General features: G+C 58.9%; 1 protein-coding gene across 2 annotated transcripts; it reads left to right on the top strand.

Annotated features, from left to right (window-relative positions):
* The first annotated feature begins 1,561 nt into the window (after window positions 1-1,561).
* On the top strand, window positions 1,562-17,357 carry LOC140902244 (osteoclast-associated immunoglobulin-like receptor). Of its 2 annotated transcripts, XM_073322137.1 has the most exons (5): window positions 1,562-1,661; window positions 1,809-1,844; window positions 12,313-12,597; window positions 13,823-14,113; window positions 16,253-17,357. In XM_073322137.1, exons 1-5 carry the CDS (start codon window positions 1,631-1,633, stop codon window positions 16,381-16,383), a joined length of 774 nt encoding a protein of 257 aa, XP_073178238.1. In that variant the 5' UTR covers window positions 1,562-1,630; the 3' UTR covers window positions 16,384-17,357. The 2 variants fall into 2 exon arrangements, with proteins under 2 accessions (XP_073178238.1, XP_073178237.1); XM_073322136.1 differs by lacking the exons at window positions 1,562-1,661; window positions 1,809-1,844 and adding an exon at window positions 6,449-6,678.
* The last annotated feature ends 7,170 nt before the right edge of the window (window positions 17,358-24,527 follow it).

Below are 24,527 nucleotides of genomic sequence, written 5' to 3'. Positions count from 1 at the left end.
TGTGCAGGGGTCTGGACACAGAGAATGGCCGACACCCTGTTTCCTGGCACCTGAGGGCCTGGCCCTTCCCCCCTGCAAGGTGAGAGCTAAAGGGTTGGAGAATAAAGGAATCTGGTGTCCTCCTGGCCCCAAAAGGGACAAAGTCCAGAGGACCCCGCGTGGGCAGACTCGCTGTGGGAAGCGCACGGAGGGGCAGAGGAGGCTGAATGCTCCGAGGTCAGACCCAGGAAGGTGGAGCCGGGTGAGCTGTGTGTCCTGCAGACAGGCTGCTCCCAGAGAGGAGACTTCCCCAGAGTCCTGCCTGGCTTCGTAGGGAGCAGTTCCAGAGCATCGCCCGGGGACTCCGTGACACCCCCCAGCTACGGCCCCAAGACCGGAGAACCTCTGTCCCCACACCCCGGCCCAGGGGCCCAGTGGGGAGTGAGGGCAGCAGCTCCGCCGCTCTTCTGGGCTCGGTGGCAATTCGGCAGCGACTGCTTGGGGTGGCAAAATTGGTAGAGCCGCCCCTGGCTCCAGGGGGCCCCACTTGGCCAGGGCCCCTGGGCACACAGGCCCCATAGGCCCAGTGGCTGATCCATCACTGGTTGCAGAGAGTGGGGGGCGATCCCTGTGTCGGTGTTTCAGCCCCTTCCCCCGCCCTGACAGACGCTGGTTCTGTTCCTGCAGGGGAAACCGACACGTTCACGGTCAGTGCAGCCGTGGGGAGAACCCCCCAGATCCACCCCCAAGAGCTCCCTCCCCTGCACTCACAGCCCCCCGTTCCCAAGGCCTGGGGAAAGGTGGGTCTTGTGTGACTCCTGCCGGTCACAGACTCTATTTCCAACCCCGGGGCGGGGGGCAGAGCTGCAAGGGGCCCACTGGTCAGGCTCCCTGGCTGGCCTCAGGTGGGGTGGGGCGGGGCAGGTGATCTCTCATGCAGCTGGGTTTTGAGTTACGTATGGGTGAACCCCCTGCGCCCGAGCCCCATGGACAGGCAGTGCCAACCCGGGTAGGGGACAGACTCCCAGAGAGGCTGGACGAGGGATGGACTGAATTGGGGTGGAGGGGAAGCGGGGGGCTGTGTCTCCCCTGTTTAACTCCTGTCTCTTGTCGATAGCAGGGTGAGAATTTCTCAAACCCACCATCTGGGTGAGCCCCAGCAGGGTGGTGGCTCTCGGGGGAAGCGTCACCATCCGCTGTGAGGGTTGGCTCCCAGCCCTCCCAGCAAAGAACCCAGGGAATGAATGGACCTTAGAGACTGGACTCTGTGTGATGGGAGTTCGTCGCAGTTTTCAAAAGTGTCCTTCCTTGTGGGGTGGCCCCAGTCGTGGGGAATCTCAGGGTTTACAGGGTCCCAAGAACGAGGGAGCTGAGGCGTGGTGTCTGTGGGTCTGGGAGCCCAGCTGCAGGCGGGGATGTGGTTTGCTGGGCGTTGCAGGGAGCTGGCTTTGCTCTGACCGTGGTAGATTTGGTCTGGAGATTGCAGAGAAACCAGCTGATGGGGAAGAAAGGGGCCGAGCGCATCACGGGCTTCCTGGGGCTGCAGCCCCCGGCGCAGTTCCTCATTCCGCTCGCACTCGGGCCTCAGGCTGGGTGGAGCTGGACCCTGGGGTGTTGGTGGCAGCACTGGGGGGCCCCCCGCTGCCCCATCATGGCGTCTGCTCTCACCGTCATCCTCCTCAGTGAGTATCGGAGACAGCCAGGCTGTGTGGCCATGCGGGGCGGGGGGATCTGAGACCAGGGTGTGTGGCCATGGTGGGGATCTGAGACCAGGGTGTAGGATCCAGTTGCTCTGGGATGTGACCCCTTAACACCACTTTTCTCTCCAGGCTGCTGGCTGGCGGGGCACAGCGGGGCATGGGGAGGTGAGTATCAGTCTGTGGGGAGGGTGGTAACATGAAGGATGGGGGAGGGGATGCGTGGGGTGGGGAAAAGAGGAATCGAGCCCTGAACCTTCCCCAAGACACAACCCAAACTCGCCCTGTGAAGACCCGTCACAGCTCTCCTGTGCCCCGACCCCATGGAGTAACTAGGAGCCGAATCTGGCTCCCAGACTCTGACAAAGAAGCCAGGATTTGAACCATTCACTGGTTCAAAGTTCTGCCCCGCCCAGGCTGTGAGGATCCGCGGGGGGACACCTGGATTTATTTCAGCTCATACAAACACTAACAGGGCTCGTCCGTGGGCTCTAGATCCCCTCAGGGAACCGAAAGGTTCCCGGTCAGAGCAGCCATGGGGGAGAAGCCCCTGAGATCCACCCCTGCCCCGAGATCTACCCCCAACCTCTTCCTACCCTGCACTCACAGCTCCCTGTTCCCAAGGCCTGGGGGAGGGTGGGTCTTGTGTGACTCCCGCCGGTCACAGACTCTATTTCCAACCCCGAGGCGGGGGGCAGAGCTGTAGGGGGCCACTGGTCAGACTCCCTGGCTGGCCTTAGGTGGGGCCGGGGGGACAGGTGATCTCTCATGCAGCCGGGTCCTGAGCTATGTATGGGTGAACCCCCTTTCCCCATGGGCAGGCAGCGCCATGCCTGGTAGGGGACAGACTCCCAGAGAGGCTGAGTGACAGATGAACTGAACTGGGGCGGGAGGGAGGCAGGGGTGGGGTGTCTCCCTTGTTTAACTCCTGTTTCTTGTTGAAAGCAGGGCGAGAATTTCTCACGCCCACCGTCTGGCCCAGCACGGTGGTGAGGCTTGGGGGAAGCATCACCATCCGCTGTGAGGGTCGGTACCCGGGCATGAAGTTCTTTCTGCTTAAAGCCCTGGGCCTAGCAGAGAGGACGCCCGGCCGGGGAGCTGCAGAGCAGGGGGGGCCTTTCCCAGCCAACATATCAGTTAGGGGGTGACGGGCGGAGCTGAAGGTTATAAACCTCAGTGTGAAGTAGAGACTTGTACAGTCCCCTACAAGTCAGGGGTGGTGCAGTGCACAGAACCCAGGATTCCTGGACCCCATCCCTCCTGCTGTCACCCCACTCCCTTCCCAGATCTGGGGAGAGAACCTGGCTCCCAGCCCTCCCAGTAGAGAAGCCAGAGAGTGAATGGACCCTGGAGACTGGCTGTGATGAAGTGGGACTGTTCTTAATGTTTCCTCTGAATAGTGTGGGGGTGCCTCAGTTTCCCCATGCAGTTCTTCAGTATCTAGGTGATGAGGTAAGGGTGTGTGATCATTGCAGAGCCCTAGAGGGCAGGTTTGTGCAGGGGTCTGGACACAGAGAAGGGCCAACACCCTGTTTCCTGGCAATTTATGGCCTGGCCCCTTCCCCCCTGCAAGGTGAGAGCTAAAGGGTTGGAGAACAAAGGAATCAGGTGCCCTCCTGGCCCGGGAAAGGGACAAAGCCCAGAGAAGGAGAAGGGGCTGGAGGGAGTTTCAGTTTGGGGCTGGCTGGGACATGGAGTGAAGGGCAGACATGGTTGTCTGGCTCACTGCCCCCCAAAATGGACCCAGCTGAGGGGTCCCGTTCTCTGCACCTACAAGCTCTGTTTTAGACCATGTTCCTGTCGTTTAATAAACCTCTGTTTTACTGGCTGGCTGAGAGTCACGTCTGACTGCGGAGTTGGGGGGCAGGACCCTCTGGCTTCCCCAGGACCCCGCCTGAGCGGACTCGCTGTGGGAAGCGCACGGAGGGGCAGAGGATGCTGAATGCTCCGAGGTCAGAGCCACGAAGGTGGAAGCTGTGTGAGCTGTGTGTCCTGCAGACGGGATGCTCACAGAAAGGTGACTGCCCCAGAGTCCTGACTGGCTTCATGGGGAGCAGTTCCAGATCTTCACCCAGGGACTCCGTGACAACTGGTGTTAGCGGTGGGATCTACTGCACCCCATAGATGGCACTTCCTGCAGTAAGTGACTGGGGAGTAGTAAAACGAAGGGGGATTGACGAGGACCAGGCGTGCTGAAGATTCAGAGAGAGACGGTTCCGGGGGGCAGTTAACCCCTGGGAGTGTGTGACCAGTGGGAAGGACTGTGCAGTAACAGGGTTCCCCTGGGGATTGCAGCGAGCGGTCCCAGGGGCAGAGGAGTCTGCAGCTCGACCCTGGCAAAGAGGTGGTGACCTCGAGAAGGGCTGGCACACGAGGGTTCTCCCTGGAAACTGTGGGGAGCTGAGAGCACCCAGGCCTGTGAGTCCACAACAACTTGGGAAGAGCGGAGTGATGGCCTGTCACCGTCTCCTTAAGAAGGACATTATAATCCTGTGCAGAAAGAGAGGGTTGAGCATTGGAAAGTTCACCAAAGCACAGTTAATCGTGGAGCTGGAGGAGGATGACCGCTCTAAGGGACAGATTCCTGACCCCAAATGGGGCTATCGCAGGATCTGGGAGCAGCTGGAGTGGGAGCCAGGCATCCCCAAGACTCCTGTCCCCGACCAGACAAGGGTCTTCACGATCGGGTTCCCCATCGGGGGGATCGGAGATGGACGGGATTGGAGCTGAGTCCGAGAGAGCCAGAGGACTGTGAGAGACAGCGAGAGCCCGAGAAAGAGCTGCAGAAGCAGCAGAAGCATGAACTGGCGGTGGGGGAGCAGAGAGGCCTAGGGGACCCCCCAGGGGTGAGTGGGGATAGACCCCGGGGGGGCCAGTTCCGCAGGGAACCTCGAGACGAAATTGCTGCCCCTGGTTAAGGAGGGGAGGGATGTGGATGCCACCTCACTGCCTTTGAGCAGGCTGGAGATTTGAACTAGGGGGACCCTGCGGAGAAGCCCCGGTGTCTAGCTCCCTTGCTGGGTCCCAAGGCCATCGACTCCGTCAGCCAGATGGGTGGGGAGGTGGACAGGCTCCCACTCCTGACCCCAACCTATATGTCTGTGTGGAGTTTCCTGGGGCCAGGCCCCTCGGGCCCCCAGTGGGAGCAGAAGGTGATGGTCAATGGGGAGACATTTCTGGGGTGGTGAGATCCTGGGACAAAGAGAACTGTTGTCAGGCCCCGGGTGGTGCAGCCTCAGATGCTGAGGGGCTGCGTGAGCTGGGATTAGGGTCCCAGGGACAAAGCCCCTTGCCCTGCCTATGGCCCAGATCCCTGTGCAGACCCAGGAGGGGTGGGGCTGGCTGGTCGTTGGGGTGCTCCAGGACACCAGCTGCGAGACCCTGTTGTGGGGTGACTGTGTCTCTTTGGGACAGGATCCAGGCCCTGCTCCTGTAACTGCCAAGGGTTTGAATTTGAATCCAGGGAACCAATTGGTGGAGAGGGAAATGGTCAGTGAAAATGCAGATGACCTGGCTGGCAGGGGGGAGGAGCAGCTAGGCTTAGGCTTCCTGCCTGCCTGTAACCAGTTGTCACGGAGTGTGGGGGAGTCCAGGCCCTGCACCCCTCTTCCTGGGATTCACTGAGACTCTCAGCCAGCCAGTAAAACAGAAGGTTTATTGGACAACAGGAACACAGTCCAAAACAGAGCTTGTGGGTACACCCAGGACCCCTCAGTCAAGTCCTTCTGGGGGAGCAGCCGTGGAGTTCCCTGCATTCCTCCACCAAGCCCCAAACTGAAAACTAACCGCCCCCAGCAGGTTCCCTCCTGCAGCCTCTGTTCACATTCCTGGGCAGATGTGTTACCTCCCCCTCCCCCTCCTGGCTCAGGTGACAGGCTCTCAGGTCTCCCATCCCCAGGGCACATTCCCAGGTCAACACTCCCCCCTCCCTGCTGAGTCACATCGTCACATCTCTCCCCCCTTCCAGACTGAACTGAGGTGGGTCACTGTGACCAGTGACCTGGGGAAGTTCGGGGCCCCCTCTCCGGGACAGCACATCCGCTATCAGGTTGGCCCTTCCCTTCACGTGGACCACGTCCATGTCGTAATCCTGCAGGAGCAGGCTCCACCTCAGGAGCTTGGCGTTGGCTCCTTTCATCTGGTGCAGCCAGGTCAGGGGAGAGTGGTCGGTGTAGACGGTGAAGTGTCGCCCGAAGAGATAGGGCTCTAGTTTCTTGAGGGCCCACACCATGGCCAGGCACTCCTTCTCGATGGCCGCGTAGTGTTGCTCCCGGGGTAGCAACTTCTTGCTCAGGTACACGATGGGGTGTCTCTCCCCCTTTTAATCCTCCTGCATTAATACCGCCCCCAGTCCCGTGTCTGAGGCGTCGGTGAACACCACAAAGGGCTTGTCAAAGTCTGGATTTGCCAGAACTGGGCCACTGACCAGAGCCTTCTTCAGCGCCTGGAAAGCCTCCTGGCACTGCTCGGTCCAGACCACCTTGTCTGGCTTCCCCTTCTTGCATAGCTCAGTGATGGGGATGGCTATGGCGCTAAAGTGGGGCGCGTCTCAGCGAGTCTCTCTCGGAAGATCAGGCCATACTCCACCACTGACTCTCCGTTGGGAGTGGCCTTCCCCTCCCACTCATCTCTCATCAGGTCCAGGGGGCTCCTTACCCTCCTTCCATATAACAGTTCGAAAGGCGAAAATCCGGTAGACTCCTGGGGCACCTCCCTGTACGCGAACAGCAGGTGCGGTAAGTACTTGTCCCAATCCTGCGGGTGCTGGTTCATAAAGGTTTTCAGCATCATCTTTAGCGTCCCGTTAAACCTCTCCACCAGCCCATTGGACTGGGGGTGATAAGCTGAGGCCCAGTCATGCCGGACCCCACATTTCTCCCACAAGCACCAGAGCAGGGCCGACATGAAGTTGGAGCCTTGGTCTGTCAAGACTTCCTTGGGGAACCCACTCGGCTGAAAATGGTCAGGAGCGCATCGGCCACGGTGTCTGCTTCAATGGAAGGTAAGGGCACTGCCTCGGGGTAGCGGGTGGCGAAATCTACCACCACCAGAATGTATTTCTTCCCCGACCGGGTCATCTTGCTGAAAGGCCCCACGATGTCCATGGCCACCTTCTGGAAAGGCTCCTCTATGATGGGCAAAGGTCTCAAAGCCGCTTTCCCCTTGTCCAGGGCCTTCCTCACCCTCTGACAGGGGTCGCAGGATCGGCAATACTGCCGGACCGTGGTAAAGACCCCGGGCCAGTAAAAGTTCTGTAGCAACCTCTGCCGGGTGCGCCGGATTCCCTGGTGCCCTGCGAGGGGGATGTCGTGGGCCAGGTACAGGAGCTTGCGGCGATACTTCTGGGGGACCACCAGCTGCCTCCTGATCCCACAGGACTCTACTTCCCTTGTGGGAGCCCATTCTCGGTACAGAAACCCCTTCTCCCACAGGAACCTCTCCTGGCAGCCTCTCCTCATGGTCCGTACCACCCTGAGGTCGGCCAGGTCCCTGAGCTTCTGCAAGGAGGGATCTTTCCTCAACTCGGCCTGGAACTCAGCGGCTGGGGAAGGGATGGGGCCCGGATCCCCCTCATTGGCCGGGTCTGAGGCCTCAGCCTCTCTGAGCCGTGCCCCTCGGCGCTCCCTCCCCACCAGGGTAGGGTCCTGCGCCTCCGGTGTGATACCCTCCCCGAGGTCAGGGTGCAGTGCCCCTCGCCGGCTCTGGCTACGGGTCACAACCAGGGCGGTCTGGGGCTTGCTTGGCCAGTCCTCTAGGTCTCCCCCCATCAAAACCTCAGTGGGCAAATGGTGGTGTACCCCCACATCCTTGGGGCCCTCCTTGACCCCCCATTTCAGGTGTACCCTTGCCACGGGCACTTTAAATGGGGTCCTGCCCACCCCTGTCAGGGTCAGATAGGTGTTGGGCACCACCCGATCTGGGGTCACCACCTCGGGCCGGGCCAGCGTCACCTCCACGCCCGTATCCCAGTATCCATTGACCTTCCTCCCATCCACCTCCAGGGGTACAAGGCACTCTCTCCAGAGGGACAGCCCCACGCCCACCCTGTAAACCGAGAACCCTGAGTCCAGAGCATCCAGCCCTCTGGCGGAGCTGGCCTGGGGTACTCTTCCCTCTTGAGCAGGTGGTAAACTGGCAACCCCCCTTGCCTGGGTCGTCTGCCCCTCGTCCAGCTGGGTCCCTACCCAGTTAACCCTGGGTAGGTTGGGTCTGCTCAGTTTGTCCCTGAGCCTGGGGCACTGGGTCCATACGTGGCCTCTCTGGCCACAGTGATAGCAGCTCAGGTCACGTTGGTCCCCTTGAGCGGGTCGGAGGGGCCCGACGCCAGGCGTTCCCCTTTGGAGGGGGCTCTCCATATTTCCCTGCTGGGAGATCCCAGGGTGACTCTCTGTCTGCATTGGGGGGGGGGGGGAGCTGTTCCTTTGGGACTCCTCCCGCCTACCCCCTGACCGACTGTTCACAAACTCGTCGGCCAGCTGCCCTGCGTGCTGGGGGTTCTCTAGCTTTTTGTCCACCCACCACAGCCTCAGGTCGGAAGGGCACTGTTCATACAGTTGCTCCAGTACGATTAGGTCAAGCAGGTCCTCTCTAGCTTGGGCCCCAGCTGTCCACTTGCGGGCATACCCCTGCATCCGGTTGGCCAGTTGTAGGTAGGTGACCTCAGGCGTTTTACGTTGATTCCGGAACCTTCTCCGGTACATCTCGGGGGTCAGCCCAAACTCAAGGAGCAGGGCCTGTTTGAACAGTTCATAGTCCCCTGCCTCCGCCCCTGTCATTCGGCTGTACACCTCCACGGCTTTGGGGTCCAGTAAGGGGGTGAGGAACTGGAGCCTGTCTGCAGGGTCAACCCTGTGCATCTCACAGGCATTCTCAAAGGCCGTCAGGAAGCTATCTATGTCCTCCCCCTCCTTCCGCTGGGCCAGGAAGCACTTATCAAAGCTCCTTGCAGTCTTGGGTCCCCCCGCACTCACCGCAGCTGGGGCCCCACTGCTCCTCAGCCTGGCCAGCTCCAGTTCATGCTGTCTTCGTTTCTCCTTCTCCTCCTGCTCATGCCTACGTTGCCTCCCCTTCTCCTGACGCTCCCGCTCCTTCTCCTGACATTCCCGCTCCTTCTCCTGGTGCTCCCGCTCCTTCTCCTGACGTTCCCGCTCCTTCTCCTGAAGTTCCCACTCCTTCTCCTCCTGCTCATGTTGACATTGTTTTTCATGATCCTCCATCTCCCTCATTTTTATCTCCCTCTCCCATTCCAGCCGTATCCGCTCCAGGGATGGGGAGCTCCGCCGGGAGGATCCCCTGCTGGCTGCCGGGGTCAGGGTGCCCTCAGTATTCACCGGTCTTCCCCCAACCCCTCCCCCAGGCATAGGTAGGAAGGGTCTTGGGATGTCCTCGGCAGCAGTCTGACCCCTCCCAGCCCGGTCAGGCCCCAGGGCCCACGCTGCGTCCACCGGGCAGCTTCCCTCCGGGACAGGGATCGGGTCATCCAAGCGATCCCTCTCCTCCAACTGAGCAATCAGCTGTTCCTTGGTGGACCTCCCAGTGCGCAGCCCCCTCTGCCTGCACAGCTCTACCAGGTCGCTCTTAAGGCGTTTAGCGTACATCTCTCTGCTGGCCACTCGCAGGCCGGGCAGCTTCCCACGGTTTCCAGGAAAAACCCCTCGTGTGCCAGTCCTTCTTGAGGTCACCACCTCTTTACCAGGGTCGAGCTGCAGACTCCTCCGCCCCTGGGACCGCTCGCTGCAATCCCCCGGGGGACCCTCTTACTGCAAAAGTCCTTCTCTCTGGTCACACACTCGCAGGGGTTAACCGCCCCCTGAAACCGTCTCTCTCAATCTTCAGCACGCCTGGTCCCCGTCAATCCCCCTTCGTTTTACTGTTCCCCAGTCACTTACTGCAGGAAGCGCCTCCTGCAGCCTCTGTCCGCATTCCTGGGGAGAGGTCTTATCTCCCCCTTACCCTCCCGGCTCAGGTGACAGGCTCTCAGGTCTCCCATCCCCAGGGCACATTCCCAGGTCAACACTCCCCCCTCCCTGCTGTGTCACATCATCACACCAGACCTCTGGGGCTGGGTGGGACAGAGAGATGCTCCCCGCCCCCCTTGCTCGCAGGAGCACGGCTGTGGGGGGGGGGGGGGGGCTCAGGCTGGCTCTGATGCAGTGAGGAAAGCAGGGAGCTCGCTGCCTATCCCCACTGGGACAGCAAGGGCAGTGCTGAGCACAGTGGGAGCTGAGACGCCAGCTGAGTGGGGGGAGACACAGGCAGGGCAGGGGATCTGTGGGGAGTGGCAAGGTGCTTGGTAAGGAAAGTTTTGATGAGCCTAGGCAGCGTTGTGAGCTGATGCCTGTGTCTAGTCAGCAGGGTGGGAAGGCGAGGAGAGTGGAAGATGAGTGTCCCTGGACCCTACCTATTACCTGGGTGGAGAATTGGGACAGTGAAGGAAATGTGCCTGTGACTTGCCTATGGAGGGAGCTACCCTGATCTCCAAGTAGTTGTCTGTGACCAGCCTTGTGTGCTGGGACAAGGGGAAAGAGATCCCAAGCTGGGTGTCTTGGAAAGGAGAGAGTGTGTCCGGCTCTTCTTTGTCTGTGGAGCAGACAGAAGGGGCCTTTCAACCTGTGATGGTTGAGGATAGTGCAGTTGTCTCAGAGTTGGTTCTGGATTCAGCTCAAGCCCAGGAAGGGAATGGTCCTAAGTTTGTGTCTGCTCGGGAGAATGGCCCTGTAACTAGGTCGCATTCAGTTAGTGTCTATGCAAAATCCCAGAGGCCAGACAATTCTGGTGCTTGTATTTTGCCTGTTGCTAGTGTGTTGTTGGAAAGGGTGTAGCAACTCTGTCTGATCAGGGTGAGATCCTAGCCGGGGCACAAGGAGAGCATGAAGGTGATGTGATTGTGTTACCTACTGAGGGTGCGGAAACCTGTAGCAAAAAGGAAAAGATTCCTGAACTTGTGTGTGGCAAAGGGAAGGAGAAGGCTTCTGACCTGTTATCTAGGAAGTCTGTCAGTTTGCCTGAAAGGGGATTGTGTAGGAATCCGCCGGATGGGCCAGAGGTAATTCTGGATGTAAGGGAGACCCAGAAAGAGTCTGTTGTTGCTCAGGAAAGTGTCCCTCTAGAGCAAGCCCTAGGTAAAGAGGGTAAGAGCAGAATTTCTGGGAGGGGTGAATTGTTGCATAGAAAAGCCCCTCGGGAAAGGAATCCTCATGGAGTCTTTGCAAGCAGTTTACTGCAACTGAAGAGTGTGAAAGTTATTTAATCCAGAAAGTTTCAGTTCCTAACGGCCATCAATTTTTTGTTGTGAATGGATCCACTGACTTTCCTGTTGAAGGATCCAGTGTGGAGAGCTTTGAGAAGGTCTCAGATGAAGTGAAAGCTGTTAAGAAAGTTAAAGTGTCCTCTAACCAAGTGGCTGTGTTTGGCCAGCTTGTTGGGGAGAAGACCCAATCCCAGTTTGACCCCCGGAGGTTTTGGGGTGGCGAAAGGGCACGGGCCGCATAAACCTTCCCACATGCGGCCTGCGAGTGCTGTCGACCACCCCCGACCTAAGGGAGGGCGTGAAACTGGAAGGGCCTGGTGTAACTTCTACCAAAGAATGAGAGAGATGTTGGGGCATCCATGGGAATGTTGGTGGTTTTGAACTTCCCCAGGTCACCGGCTAAAGTGACCCCGCTCAGTTCGATCTCGAAGGGGGGAGAGATGTGATGAAGTGGGTCTGTTCTTAATGGTTCCTCTGAATGGTGTGGGGGTGCCTCAGTTTCCCCTATGCAGTTCTTAAGTATCTAGGTTTTGGGGTAAGGGTGTGTGATCATTGCAGAGCCCTATAGGGCAACTGAGTGCAGGGGTCTGGACACAGAGAATGGCCGACACCCTGTTTCCTGGCAACTGATGGCCTGTCCCTTCCCCCCTGCTTCACCAGTGCAAGGTGAGAGCTAAAGGGCTGGAGAACAAAGGAATCAGGTGCCCTCCTGGACTGGGAAAGGGACAAAGCCCAGAGGAGGAGGGGCTGGAGAGAGTTTCAGTTAGGGGTTGGCTGGGACATGGAGTGAAGGGCAGACGTGGTTTTCTGGCTCACTGCCCCCTAAAATGGACCCAGCTGAGAGGTCCCGTTCTCTGCACCTGCAAGCTCTGTTTTAGACCATGTTCCTGTCATCTAATAAACCTCTGTTTTACTGGCTGGCTGAGAGTCGCGTCTGACTGCGGAGTTGGGGTGCAGGACCCTCTGGCTTCCCTACGACTCCGCCTGAGCGGATTCGCTGGGGGAAGTGCACGGAGGGGCAGAGGAGGCTGAATGCTCCGAGGTCAGACCCAGGAAGGTGGAAGCTGTGTGAGCTGTGTGTCCTGCAGACAGGCTGCTCACAGAAAGGAGACTTCTCCAGAGTCCTGCCTGGCTTCATGGGGAGCAGATCCAGAGCATGGCCCAGGGACTCCATGACACTGGCCTGGCCTGTCTCCTGCTAGGGAGCAGAGCTTTGGGCCCCCAGGGGCTGGGGTTGCTCCGTGTCTCATGTTGTTAGCCCAGGGCTCAGAGGAAACTCTGGGCCCCTGTGGAAAGGCATCCAGGAGCCCGTCCCCAGGCCCACCACTGAGGCTGCGTGGTGAGGACGGGGCCTCTGTCTCACGGCCTGTCTGCTTCCCCCTGCAGAGCCCAGCTACCCCAAACCCAGCATCTCCCTGAACCCCAGCGGGGGGGTCTCCCTGGGGGGAGCCGTGGCTGTCTGGTGTCGGGGGCAGCACCAGGGCATGCGGTTCGTGCTGAATAAAGAGGGACGCCGTTTCCAAACTGTGGATCCGAAAGGGTTGGAGGCTGTGTTTCCCATCAGCAACGTGAGCCGGGAGGACCGGGGGAGATACAACTGCTCCTATCACAGCAGATCGGGGTCAGCCGCCGCGTCGTCCCCCAGCGACCCCGTCGAGCTGGTGGTGACAGGTGAGGGGCCCGGCTCGGCATCCCCATTCCCAGCCCCAGCCCCAGCCAGACCCTCACAGGGGCTCGGTGCTGATGGGACACTCAGAGCCAGGCTCTGCCCTGAGCCCTGACGGGATGCCCGTCATAGAATCATAGAATATCAGGGTTGGAAGGGACCTCAGGAGGTATCTAGTCCAACCCCCTGCTCAAAGTAGGACCAAATCCCCAATTTTTGCCCCAGATTCCAAAATGGCCCCCTCAAGGATTGAACTCATAACCTTGGGTTTAGCAGGCTAATGCTCAAACCACTGAGCTATCCCTCCCCTGTGGAGCAGCAGCCCCTGGAGACTCGGGACAGGGAGGTGACTTTAACGCTGTCCCTTGTGCGTAGGAACCGTGAGTCGCTATTTAATCCCGTGATCCCCTCCGCTCTGTTCTCCAGGCCCCGCCCCAGACAGTGCCCCAGTCGGAGGTGAATGAGGCAGGGGCTGCAGGGGAAGTGGTGGCTTGGTGGACACAGTGCTGGGCTGGGACCCAGGAGATCTGGCCCAGCTCCTGGCACGGCCACAGACTCTGTGAGATGGGAGCATGTCATGATTTTCAAAAGTGTCCTTCAAAAGGGCCTCAATCTTGGGGGACCTCAGGCCAAGCGCCAGAAACCGAGATGCCCACAGTTAGTGGAGACCTCTGCAAATGCTGGCCTCAATAGTGCTGGATCCCTTGTGTTGGGGGAGAATGTAGGGTCCCTGCCATGTTCAGGGCCCCTTTGTGCCAGGCACTACATAAACACAGAATGAAGAAACAGTCCCTGCCCCTGGGAGCTCACTAACAAAGTGAATCTGTGCCTCAGTTTCCCCTTGTTTAGAAAGGGGATAATGATGCCTCCCTGCCTCCTGGGGGGCTGGCAGGGTGACTCCCTTTCTGTGTGGGGCTCAGGCCCTGTCGTGCTGGGCCCTGGAGACAAGCCCGTGAATCGCTGTGTGTCCAGGGCAGGCCAGATGCAGTGAACGAGGCAGGGGCCACAAACGGGCATAGGAGGATCCCAAGCAGTAGGGAGCCGTGGCTCGGTATCTGTGGGGCCGGGAGCCCAGCTCGCAGGGCCGGGATTCTGGGTGGGGGGACTCTGGGATCTGGGAGAGAATCTCTGCCCGGGGCCCTGGATCTGCCCGTGGCTCGGGCCTGCCAGGGAGTCCGGGGCTGGGTGGGTGCCCGGGTCTGGCTCTCACAGCCTGTCTCCTGTGCGCAGATCCCAGTTTACCCAGACCCTCCATCTCTCTGAGCCCCACTGGGGTCACCGCCCCAGGGGCAAACGTCACCATCCGGTGTCAGGGGCAGCGCCGGGACGTGAGGTTCTTCCTGCACAAGGCTGGAGACCTGAACCCGCCACGACACATGGACCCTGCTGGGGACGGGGCCGAGTTCCGCATCCCCACCGTGGGCCGGCAGCACGGAGGGAGCTACGGCTGCAGCTACAGGCCCCGGTCAGAGCCCTTCGTCTCCTCGCAGCCCAGCGACCCCGTGCAGCTGGTGGTAGCAGGTGAGGGGCCCGGCTCCACGTCCCCGATCGCAGCCTCACACCCGGCCAGATCCCTCGGGGCTTCGCACTGATGGGACGCTCAGAACCAGGGTCTGCCCTGAGCCCTGGGCCCAGCAGAGGGGACACCCAGGCGTGCAGCCGGGATGGAGTCACTTGGGGGTTCCCCAGCCGGAGGAGGTTCAGGGCAGAGGGAGGGGAGATCCCTTCCCCCAGGGGGAGCTGCAGAGAAGGGGGCTTTTCCCAGGGGGATGTTCCCCCGTGTTGCTCCCGTTCTTGGGACCCATAGAGGAGGTTGGGTCCTGGTCCGGGGTGGGGGGCAATTACTGTGGAAACAGGTCGTGGTGCCCAGGGGTGGGTGGGACTGAGACATCAGGGGGAGGGGCAACCCCGGATCCACAGCTCCTCCTATGCCTCCTGCTCTGCAGATCGCAGCCGAGAATTTGCTGGGGGATCCCAGGGGAGGGACAGGATCTGGGGGACTGGGCTGTGAAATTGGGCCCAGAGTCCTCTGGCAATAACCCCCCATTATTGGGCCACATGACATCCCCCTGGCAATAGCAGTGAGCATTACCGAGAATTTCATAGAATCATAGAATCATAGAATCATAGAATATCAGGGTTGGAAGGGACCCCAGAAGGTCATCTAGTCCAACCCCCTGCTCAAAGCAGGACCAATTCCCAGTTAAATCATCCCAGCCAGGGCTTTGTCAAGCCTGACCTTAAAAACCTCTAAGGAAGGAGATTCTACCACCTCCCTAGGTAACGCATTCCAGTGTTTCACCACCCTCTTAGTGAAAAAGTTTTTCCTAATATCCAATCTAAACCTCCCCCACTGCAACTTGAGACCATTACTCCTCGTTCTGTCATCTGCTACCATTGAGAACAGTCTAGAGCCATCCTCTTTGGAACCCCCTTTCAGGTAGTTGAAAGCAGCTATCAAATCCCCCCTCATTCTTCTCTTCTGCAGGCTAAACAATCCCAGCTCCCTCAGCCTCTCCTCATAACTCATGTGTTCCAGTCCCCTCATCATTTTTGTTGCCCTTCGCTGGACTCTCTCCAATTTATCCACATCCTTCTTGAAGTGTGGGGCCCAAAACTGGACACAGTACTCCAGATGAGGCCTCACCAATGTCGAATAGAGGGGAACGATCACGTCCCTCGATCTGCTCGCTATGCCCCTACTTATACATCCCAAAATGCCATTGGCCTTCTTGGCAACAAGGGCACACTGCTGACTCATATCCAGCTTCTCGTCCATTGTCACCCCTAGGTCCTTTTCTGCAGAACTGCTGCCTAGCCATTCGGTCCCTAGTCTGTAGCTGTGCATTGGGTTCTTCCGTCCTAAGTGCAGGACCCTGCACTTATCCTTATTGAACCTCATCAGATTCCTTTTGGCCCAATCTTCCAATTGGTCTAGGTCCTTCTGTATCCTATCCCTCCCCTCCAGCGTATCTACCACTCCTCCCAGTTTAGTATCATCCGCAAATTTGCTGAGAGTGCAATCCACACCATTTCCTTGGTTCTTGCTTCCCCTCCCCACACTGGGGTCTCAGGGGACCCCCTGACCCTCCCCCAATAGATGTTCTGCCGCCTCTGGCTGCGCCCTCGTCCCCAGGGCCCTGGGCACCACCCGAGTGTGGGGGGCAGCGGGTGATGTTCCAGCCTCCCTCCACATGCTCTGCCTGGCTGTGTTTGGCAGTAGCCAAGATACCCCAGGGACGGGCTCACTGCACAGCAGACAGGCTGGGGCAGAGGCACCTGTGGGGGTGGACAGAGGGGGTCCTATGGGGACAGGGAGCTGGGGTAGTTCCCTGCTGTGGGGGGCTAAGACCCTGAGGCTCTGATTGTCCCCATCCCCTGGCGTGGTCTGGGGTGCTGGGTGGCTCGGGGGCAGTTGGTCCACCCGGGAGCCCCCTTCATCAGGGAAGCTGAGGCTCAGCCCCCTGGGGCAGGAGGACATGGCCTCACCTGAGGGGTCCAGCCCTGGGGAGATCTCAGAGCCGCAGCACCTGGGAGACCCCCAGAGGGGGGCTGGGCTGGACCTGCTGGATGAGGTGTTGGGGGCTCCACTCCTGGGGCAGAGCTAGCTGCTGATCTCCCCATCTGAGCTGCCAAGTGACTCTCCCCTTCCCTCTGCAGCAGCCCCCCCGGGACACCAGGATTTCACCTACGCCAACATCGCCCGCCTGGCGCTGAGCGCCATGGTCCTGCTCATCATGGGGCTGATCCTGGCTGAGGCCTGTTACAGCCGCTCGAGGGAGGTGCCCTAGGTGAGGTGATCCCCCGCTTCTGAGCCCCTTGCTGCCCCCAGGACTTGGGCCCATGGTGACACAGGTCCCTCTAACCTGCTGTCTCTCTGTGCCCCCCGGAGTCTGGATCCGGCTGTGCAGGGAAGAGAATCTCCCCGGGGGACGAGCCGCTTCCCCTCGGGGGACTGAGATGCCAGCAGAAACCCCCCTGCCCCCAAATACCCCTGCCTCAGAGAATCCTCACCCCAAAACAGCTCCCATCCTGACAGCAGCTCCCCAGGATTGAACCCCCAGTGCCATCTGTGACACTGCACTCCATATGTTTATGGAAATATGCTTATGAGTGTAACTATAATGTAACTGGAATATTCTTTAAGCAAAAGGTCTCTTGGAAGGTATCATTACAAAACTTATGATCTACTGAGTGTGGTCATCCTATTTATATGCATGTATCATTCTTGTATCTAAAACTCGAAATATGACGTTAACTCTGAAGTCAATTAATGGTGGTTTAGAATCTTGATGGCCCCCATTGACTAGGACAATTGGCTGTAGATGGTTTATTTACCTGCAAGCCTTCTTGTGGACATGGGGGCCAGCCTGTGGGTAATGAAGAAGGAGGTCTCACAGGGACATGTGACCATGTCAGCTGATACTGGAATCTATCTTAAGCCTGGTGCTTTTCCATTTAGAAGGAGGGGTGGGAACCCAGAGAGAGACAAAGGAGTCCCGCCTTTGGCCAAAGCTATAAAAGGGGGTGGAACAGAACAAAGGGGGCTGCCAGACATGAGGAATCGCCTAGTTACCACCTGAACTAAAACTAACAAGGACTGTACCAGGGGAAAGCATTGGGCTCAGACTAGGAAGGAGTCTAGTCTGGGAAAGAAGCTTCTTGGAACATCTCTAAGGGGGAGATTTACCTGTATTCAGTTTCTTAATGCATTAGGATGAGACTTGCGTGTTTTGTTTTATTTTGCTTGGTAACTTACTGTTATTACTTGAAACCACTTAAATCCTACTTTTAATACTTAATAATATCACTTTTGTTTATTAATTAACCCAGAGTAAATGATTAATACCTGGGGGAGCAAACAGCTGTGCATATCTCTCTATCAGTGTTATAGAGGGCGGATAATTTATGAGTTTACCCTGTATAAGCTTTATACAGAGTAAAATAGGTTTAACTGGGGTTTGGATCCCATTGGGCGCTGGGTGTCTGGGTGCTGGAGATAGGTGACCCGCTGAGCAGGTTTTGGTGTGTGGACCAGACCTGGGTCTGTGTTTGCAGCGGACTAGTGTGTCTGGATCAACAAGGCAGGGTTCTGGAGTCTCAAGGTGGCAGTGGAAAACGGCTCAGAGGTAATCTCAGCATGTCAGGTGGCAGTCCGAAGGGTGTCTCTCTGACTGAACCTGTCACACCATGAGCACGAGCCCCTACAGTATGTGCTAGAGGAGTTGCCCCTGGGCTGGGCACATTGGACTCCCTATGGAGCAGAACCTGAAGGGTGATGGAGTCCCACTCGCTGGCCCAGCCAGGCTGGTTCTGCCCAGGGCTGCCAGTGGGGAGCAGGGACGAAGCAGGGCTCAGCAAGGGGAAGGCACCACCTGCATCTGCGGGGAGCCAAGAGCACTGGAGAGCCGGGCACTCGATAACTAGCCCCTTCCCAGCCAGATTCCCAGCACCGCCCGCTCCCTTTCCTTGGGGCTGGGCACCCGGCATTTCACAGCCACGGTCACCCCACCCACTTGCCACCTGCTGCTTCGTAGCCAGCTCCTGCCTGGGGGTCCCCATCGAGTCTAAACTGGCCACCCCCAGTTATGGCCTCCTTCTCAGACACCTGCTGTTGTCCCCCGTCCATCCAGGACCTCACTGGGCAGGGTGCGTTAGGCCTAGCACTTTCCCAACCCGCAGCTGGGTAGTTAAATCCCCCAGGACCACCAGGGCTCATCGCCCAGCCCTGAGCTGGGCCCCTCCCCGCACCCCACAAAATCCCATTCCCCGCAGCATCCCTAGACAGAGCCCCCAGTCCCCTGTGTGTGGGGAGGCTGCGTCTGGCCCTGGCCCTGAAATAACGGCACTTACTGCACCCCCAGTGTTTGTCCCCATCCTCTCTGTGCAGTGGGGTCCCCCAGACCCTTTTCTGTCCTCCCTTTCTCCCTAGACCTCCCCCTCCCCGTATTTCTATTGTACAAACCCCCAGAGCTTCATGCCCCCTGCCCCCCAAATCTCCCCACCCCAGGGGCGGCTGTGATACCAGAGCCTCCAAATGTCCCCTAATGTTGCAGCCGACGAAGGTGAATGAGAAGTTCCAGCAGCCTCACGAGAACCTGGACGAATGAACGTTGGGGGGAAAGTTGGCGAGAAAGAAAGACAGGATTTGTCCAACCCGAGTGGCCGCCAGACAGACCCCTTGGGCGGGGCTGGGGCCCGCCTGGGACACAGGAGAAGAGGGGGAGGAGAAATGCGTGACCCAAAATTGGGGTGTTGGAAACGAGGCCTCATTGGTGGATAAAATATTGCGGGGACAGGACGTGCCACCCACCACCCTTTGGGGCCTTAAAGAAAGAGACACGCTTCGCCCTCCCGGCTGCCACCCCCCCGTCTCCTGGTCCCCCCGGGCTGTCCGGACCCTGCTCCGTGGAGACGTCCTGAGCAGAGCGGCCAGAGAGAGGGACCCTGACGCCATCGCCCCTCCCCCGGCTGAACCCCCAACCTGGGAGGAAATGGGGTCGGACTTTCACAGCAGCCGCGGTGACGCCGGCTCCAGCCGAGCTCCACCGGCTCCTCTGCCCCCAGGACAGTCGCTAGCGTCTCTGGGGCCAGCGGGGAGATGCCCAAACCCAGGGGATTTTCCGGCTAGAGACTCGCTCCAGCGAACGGGGCCGGGGCCGGAACAAACCCCTCGTTTCACACGGCGCCTGCCACGGCTCCCTGGTTCCTGCTCTGCTGGGTCTGTCTCAGCCGGTCCCAGGGGTCAATGGGGGTTTCCCGTGGGACTGAGCAGGCTGCGGGCTCTGGACCCCGCCCCGGCCCGTGTTTAACCCTGCTCAGTGTGGGGCAGGGGCTGGGGCGTGTTCAGGCCCTTTATTGAGTCTCCACCAGCGCTTCTGGACACCCCCACAGCGGGTGTTTGGGGGGAGCCAGCTGAGGGGGAGCTGGGAGTTTGGGCGAAGTAGGTTGGGAGTGTTGGGAGGGGGTAGAGGGGAGAGGGTTTGGGATGGGGGCTGGACTTTGAGGGCAGACAGGCTCCCCCCAAAGGTCAGAGCCGGGGGCCAGGATTGTTTGGGGAAGTGAGGGGGGAGGGGGCAGACGGTGCCCTTGTCACGGAGTCCCCGGGCGATGCTCTGGACCTGCTCCCCATGAAGCCAGGCAGGACTCTGGGGAAGTCTCCTCTCTGGGAGCAGCCTGTCTGCAGGGACACACAGCTCCCCCGGCTCCACCTTCCTGGGTCTGACCTCGGAGCATTCAGCCTCCTTTGCCCCTCCCTGCGCTTCCCTCAGCGAGTCCGCTCAGGCGGGGTCCTGGGGAAGCCAGAGGGTCCTGCCCCCCAACTCCGCAGTCAGACGTGACTCTCAGCCAGCCAGTAAAACAGAGGTTTATTAAACAACAGGAACATGGTCTAACACAGAGCTTGTAGGTGCAGAGAACAGGACGCCTCAGCTGGGTCCATTTTGGGGGGCAGTGAGCCAGACAACCCCGTCTGCCCTTCACTCCATGTCTGAGCCAGCCCCAAACTGAAACTCCCTCCAGCCCCTCCTCCTCTGGGCTTTGTTCCTTTCCTGGGCCAGGTAGAGGCTGGGGGGGGTGGTGGGGGAGGGGGGGGTAGGAGGGCCCAGGCCATCAGTTGCCAGGAAACAGGGTGTCGGCCATTCTCTGTGTCCAGACCCCTGCACACACCTGCCCTCTAGGGCTCTGCAGTGATCACACACCCTTACCCCACCCCCTAGATACTTAAGAACTGCATAGGGGAAACTGAGGCACCCCCACACTATTCAGAGGAAACATTAAGAACAGTCCCACTTCATCACAGCCAGTCTCCAGGGTCCATTCACTCCCTGGCTTCTCTGCTGGGAAGGCTGGGAGCCAGGTTCTCTTCCCGGCTCTGGGAAGGGAGTGGGGTGAAAACAGGAGGGATGGGGTCCAGGACTGCTGGGTTCTGTGCACTGCACCACCCCTGACTTGTAGGGCACTGTACAAGTCTTTACTACACACTGAGGTTTATAACCTTCAGCTCCGCCCGTCACCCCCTAACTGATATGGATGACACTGCCTGCCCATGGGGCTTGGGGACAGGGGGTTCACCCATACATAGCTCAGGACCCCGCTGCATGAGAGATCACCTGTCCCCCCGGCCCCACCTGAGGCCAGCCAGAGAGTCTGACCAGTGGCCCCCTGCAGCTCTGCCCCCCGCCTCGGGGTTGGAAATAGAGTCTGTGACCGGCGGGAGTCACACAAGACCCACCTTCCCCCAGGCCTTGGAAACAGGGGGCTGTGAGTGCAGGGTAGGAAACGGTTGGGGGTGGATCTCGGGGCAGGGGTGGATCTAGGGGGTTCTCCCCCATGGCTGCTCTGACCGGGAACCTTTCGGTTCCCTGAGGGGATCTAGAGCCCACGGACAGGCCCTGTTAGTGTTTGTATGAGCTGAAATAAATCCAGGTGTCCCCCCAGCCGATCCTCACAGCCTGGGCAGGGCAGAACTTTGAACCAGTGAACGGTTCAAATCCTGGCTTCTTTGTCAGAGCCTGGGAGCCAGATTCGGCTCCTAGTTACTCCATGGGGTCGGGGCACAGGAGAACTGTGACGGGTCTTCACAGGGCGAGTTTGGGTTGTGTTTTGGGGAAGGTTCAGGGCTCGATTCCTCTTTTCCCCACCCCACGCATCCCCTCCCCCATCCTTCATGTTACCACCCTCCCCACAGACTGATACTCACCTCCCCATGCCCCGCTGTGCCCCGCCAGGCAGCAGCCTGGAGAGAAAAGTGGTGTTAAGGGGTCACATCCCAGAGCAACTGGATCCTACACCCTGGTCTCAGATCCTCCCCGCCCCGCATGGCCACACGCCCTGGCTGTCTCCGATACTCACTGAGGAGGATGACGGTGAGAGCAGACGCCATGATGGGGCAGTGGGGGGCCCCCCAGTGCTGCCACCAACACCCCAGTGTCCAGCTCCACCCAGCCTGAGGCCCGAGTGCGAGCGGAATGAGGAACTGCGCTGGGGGCTGCAGCCCCAGGAAGCCCGTGATGCGCTCGGCCCCTTTCTTCCCCATCAGCTGGTTTCTCTGCAATCTCCAGACCAAATCTACCACGGTCAGAGCAAAGCCAGCTCCCTGCAACACCCAGCAAACCACATCCCCTCCTGCAGCTGGGCTCCCAGCCCCACAGACACCACGCCTCAGCTCCCTCGTTCTTGGGACCCTATATACCCTGAGATCCCCCAAGACTGGGGCCACCCCACAAGGAAGGACACTTTTGAAAACTGCGACGAACTCCCATCACACAGAGTCCAGTCTCTAAGGTCCATTCATTCCCTGGGTTCTTTGCTGGGAGGGCTGGGAGCCAACCCTCACAGCGGATGGTGACGCTTCCCCCGAGAGCCACCACCCTGCTGGGGCTCACCCAGATGGTGGGTTTGAGAAATTCTCACCCTGCTATCGACAAGAGACAGGAGTTAAACAGGGGAGACACAGCCCCCCGCTTCCCCTCCACCCCAATTCAGTCCATCCCTCGTCCAGCCTCTCTGGGAGTCTGTCCCCTACCCGGCTGGCACTGCCTGTCCACGGGGCTCGGGAGCAGGGGGTTCACCCATACGTAACTCAGAACCCAGCTGCATGAGAGATCACCTGCCGTGCCTCACCCCACCTGAGGCCAGCCAGGGAGCCTGACCAGTAGGTCCCCTTGCAGCTCTGCCCCCCGCCCCGGGGTTGGAAATAGAGTCTGTGACCGGCGGGAGTCACACAAGACCCACCTTTCCCCAGGCCTTGGGAACGGGGGGGGGGGCTGTGAGTGCAGGGGAGGGAGCTCTTGGGGGTGGATCTGGGGGGTTCTCCCCACGGCTGCACTGACCGTGAACGTGTCAGTTTCCCCTGCAGGAACAGAACCAGCGTCTGTTGGGGCGGGGAAAGGGGCTGAAACACCGACACAGGGGTCGCCCCCCACTCTCTGCAACCAGTGGTGGATCAGCCACTGGGCCTATGGGGCCTGTGTGCCCAGGGGCCCTGGCCAAGTGGGGCCCCCTGGAGCCAGGGGCGGCTCTACCAATTTTGCCACCCCAAGCAGTCGCTGCCGAATTGCCACCGAGCCCAGAAGAGCGGCGGAGCTGCTGCCCTCACTCCCCACTGGGCCCCTGGGCCGGGGTGTGGGGACAGAGGTTCTCCGGTCTTGGGGCCGTAGCTGGGGGGTGTCACGGAGTCCCCGGGCGATGCTCTGGAACTGCTCCCTACGAAGCCAGGCAGGACTCTGGGGAAGTCTCCTCTCTGGGAGCAGCCTGTCTGCAGGACACACAGCTCCCCCGGCTCCACCTTCCTGGGTCTGACCTCGGAGCATTCAGCCTCCTCTGCCCCTCCGTGCGCTTCCCACAGCGAGTCTGCCCACGCGGGGTCCTCTGGACTTTGTCCCTTTTGGGGCCAGGAGGACACCAGATTCCTTTATTCTCCAACCCTTTAGCTCTCACCTTGCAGGGGGGAAGGGCCAGGCCCTCAGGTGCCAGGAAACAGGGTGTCGGCCATTCTCTGTGTCCAGACCCCTGCACACACCTGCCCTCTAGGGCTCTGCAAGCATCATACACCCTTATCCCACCCCCTAGATACTTAAGAACTGCACAGGGGAAACTGAGGCGCCCCCACACTATTCAGAGGAAACATTAAGAACTGTAAAAAGAAAAGGAGTACTTGTGGCACCTTAGAGACTAACCAATTTATTAGAGCATAAGCTTTCGTGAGCTACAGCTCACTTCCTCAGATGCATATCCTGGAAACTGCAGCAGGCTTTATATATACACAGAGAATATGAAACAATACTGTTGTTTTGTATTGTTTCATATTCTCTGTGTATATATAAAGCCTGCTGCAGTTTCCACGATATGCATCCGATGAAGTGAGCTGTAGCTCACGAAAGCTTATGCTCTAATAAATTGGTTAGTCTCTAAGGTGCCACAAGTCCTCCTTTTCTTTTTGCGAATACAGACTAACACGGCTGTTACTCTGAAACCTGTCATTAAGAACTGTCCCGCTTTGTCACATCTCTCCCCCCTTCGAGATCGAACTGAGCGGGGTCACTTTAGCTGGTGACCTGGGGAAGTTCGAGGCCACCAATGTTCCCATGGATGCCCCAGCATCTCTCCCGTTCCTTGGTGGGAGTTACACCAGGCCCTTCCAGTTTCACACCCTCCCTTAGCTTGGGGGTGGTCGATAGCACTCGCAGTCCGCATGTGGGAAGGTTTATGTGGCCCGTGCCCTTTGGCCACCCCAAAATCCCTGGGGGTCAAACTGTGATTGGGTCTTCTCCCACTGCTCCAGTCTGGAGGGCTGCAATTCGGGCTCTCTTGTTTAAGAGCCCCCATCTTGACCTGGGCCACATACTGTTTACTTACAGAATTAGCATGGAAACATTCCTCTCTCAACAACCTTGTCTCCCCAACAAGCTGGCCAAACACAGCCACTTGGTTAGAGGACTGTTTAACTTTCTTAACAGCTTTCACTCCATCTGAGACCTTCTCAAAGCTCTCCACGCTGGATCTTTCAACAAGAAAGTCAGTGGATCCATTCACAACAGAAAATTTCTGGCTGTTAAGAACTGAAACTTTCTTGATTAAATCACTTTCACACCCCTCAGTTGCAGTAAACTGCTTGCAAAGACTCCATGAGGATTCCTTTCCAGAGGGGCTTTTCTATGCAACAATTCACATTTCACAGAAATTCTGCTCTTACCGTCTTTCCCTAGGGCTTGCTCTAGAGGGACACTTTCCTGAGCAACAACAGACTCTTTCCGGGTCTCAGTTACATCCCCTTTCAGGCAAACTGACAGACTTCCTAGATAACAGGTCAGAAGCCTTCTCCTTCCCTTTGCCACACACAAGTTCAGGAATCTTTTCCTTCCTGCTACAGGTTTCCACATCCTCAGTAGGTAACACAATCAAATCATCTTCATGCTCTCCTTGTGCCCAGGCT

Source organism: Lepidochelys kempii, chromosome 23 (genome assembly GCF_965140265.1).
Source record: "Lepidochelys kempii isolate rLepKem1 chromosome 23, rLepKem1.hap2, whole genome shotgun sequence".
Taxonomy (NCBI): domain Eukaryota; kingdom Metazoa; phylum Chordata; order Testudines; family Cheloniidae; genus Lepidochelys; species Lepidochelys kempii.
The sequence above is the reverse complement of the archived record's forward strand: the minus strand, read 5'-3'. Positions and strand labels throughout refer to the sequence as shown.

Excerpts from the sequence above, each read along its gene's own strand:
- LOC140902244 (XM_073322136.1), top strand. The coding sequence starts at position 6,534 with ATGCCGGACCCCACATTTCTCCCACAAGCACCAGAGCAGGGCCGACAT. Across the intron at positions 6,679-12,312 it reads GGTGTCTGCTTCAATGGAAG|AGCCCAGCTACCCCAAACCC; the intron begins GTAAGGGCACTG and ends TTCCCCCTGCAG. Across the intron at positions 14,114-16,252 it reads CGTGCAGCTGGTGGTAGCAG|CAGCCCCCCCGGGACACCAG; the intron begins GTGAGGGGCCCG and ends TTCCCTCTGCAG.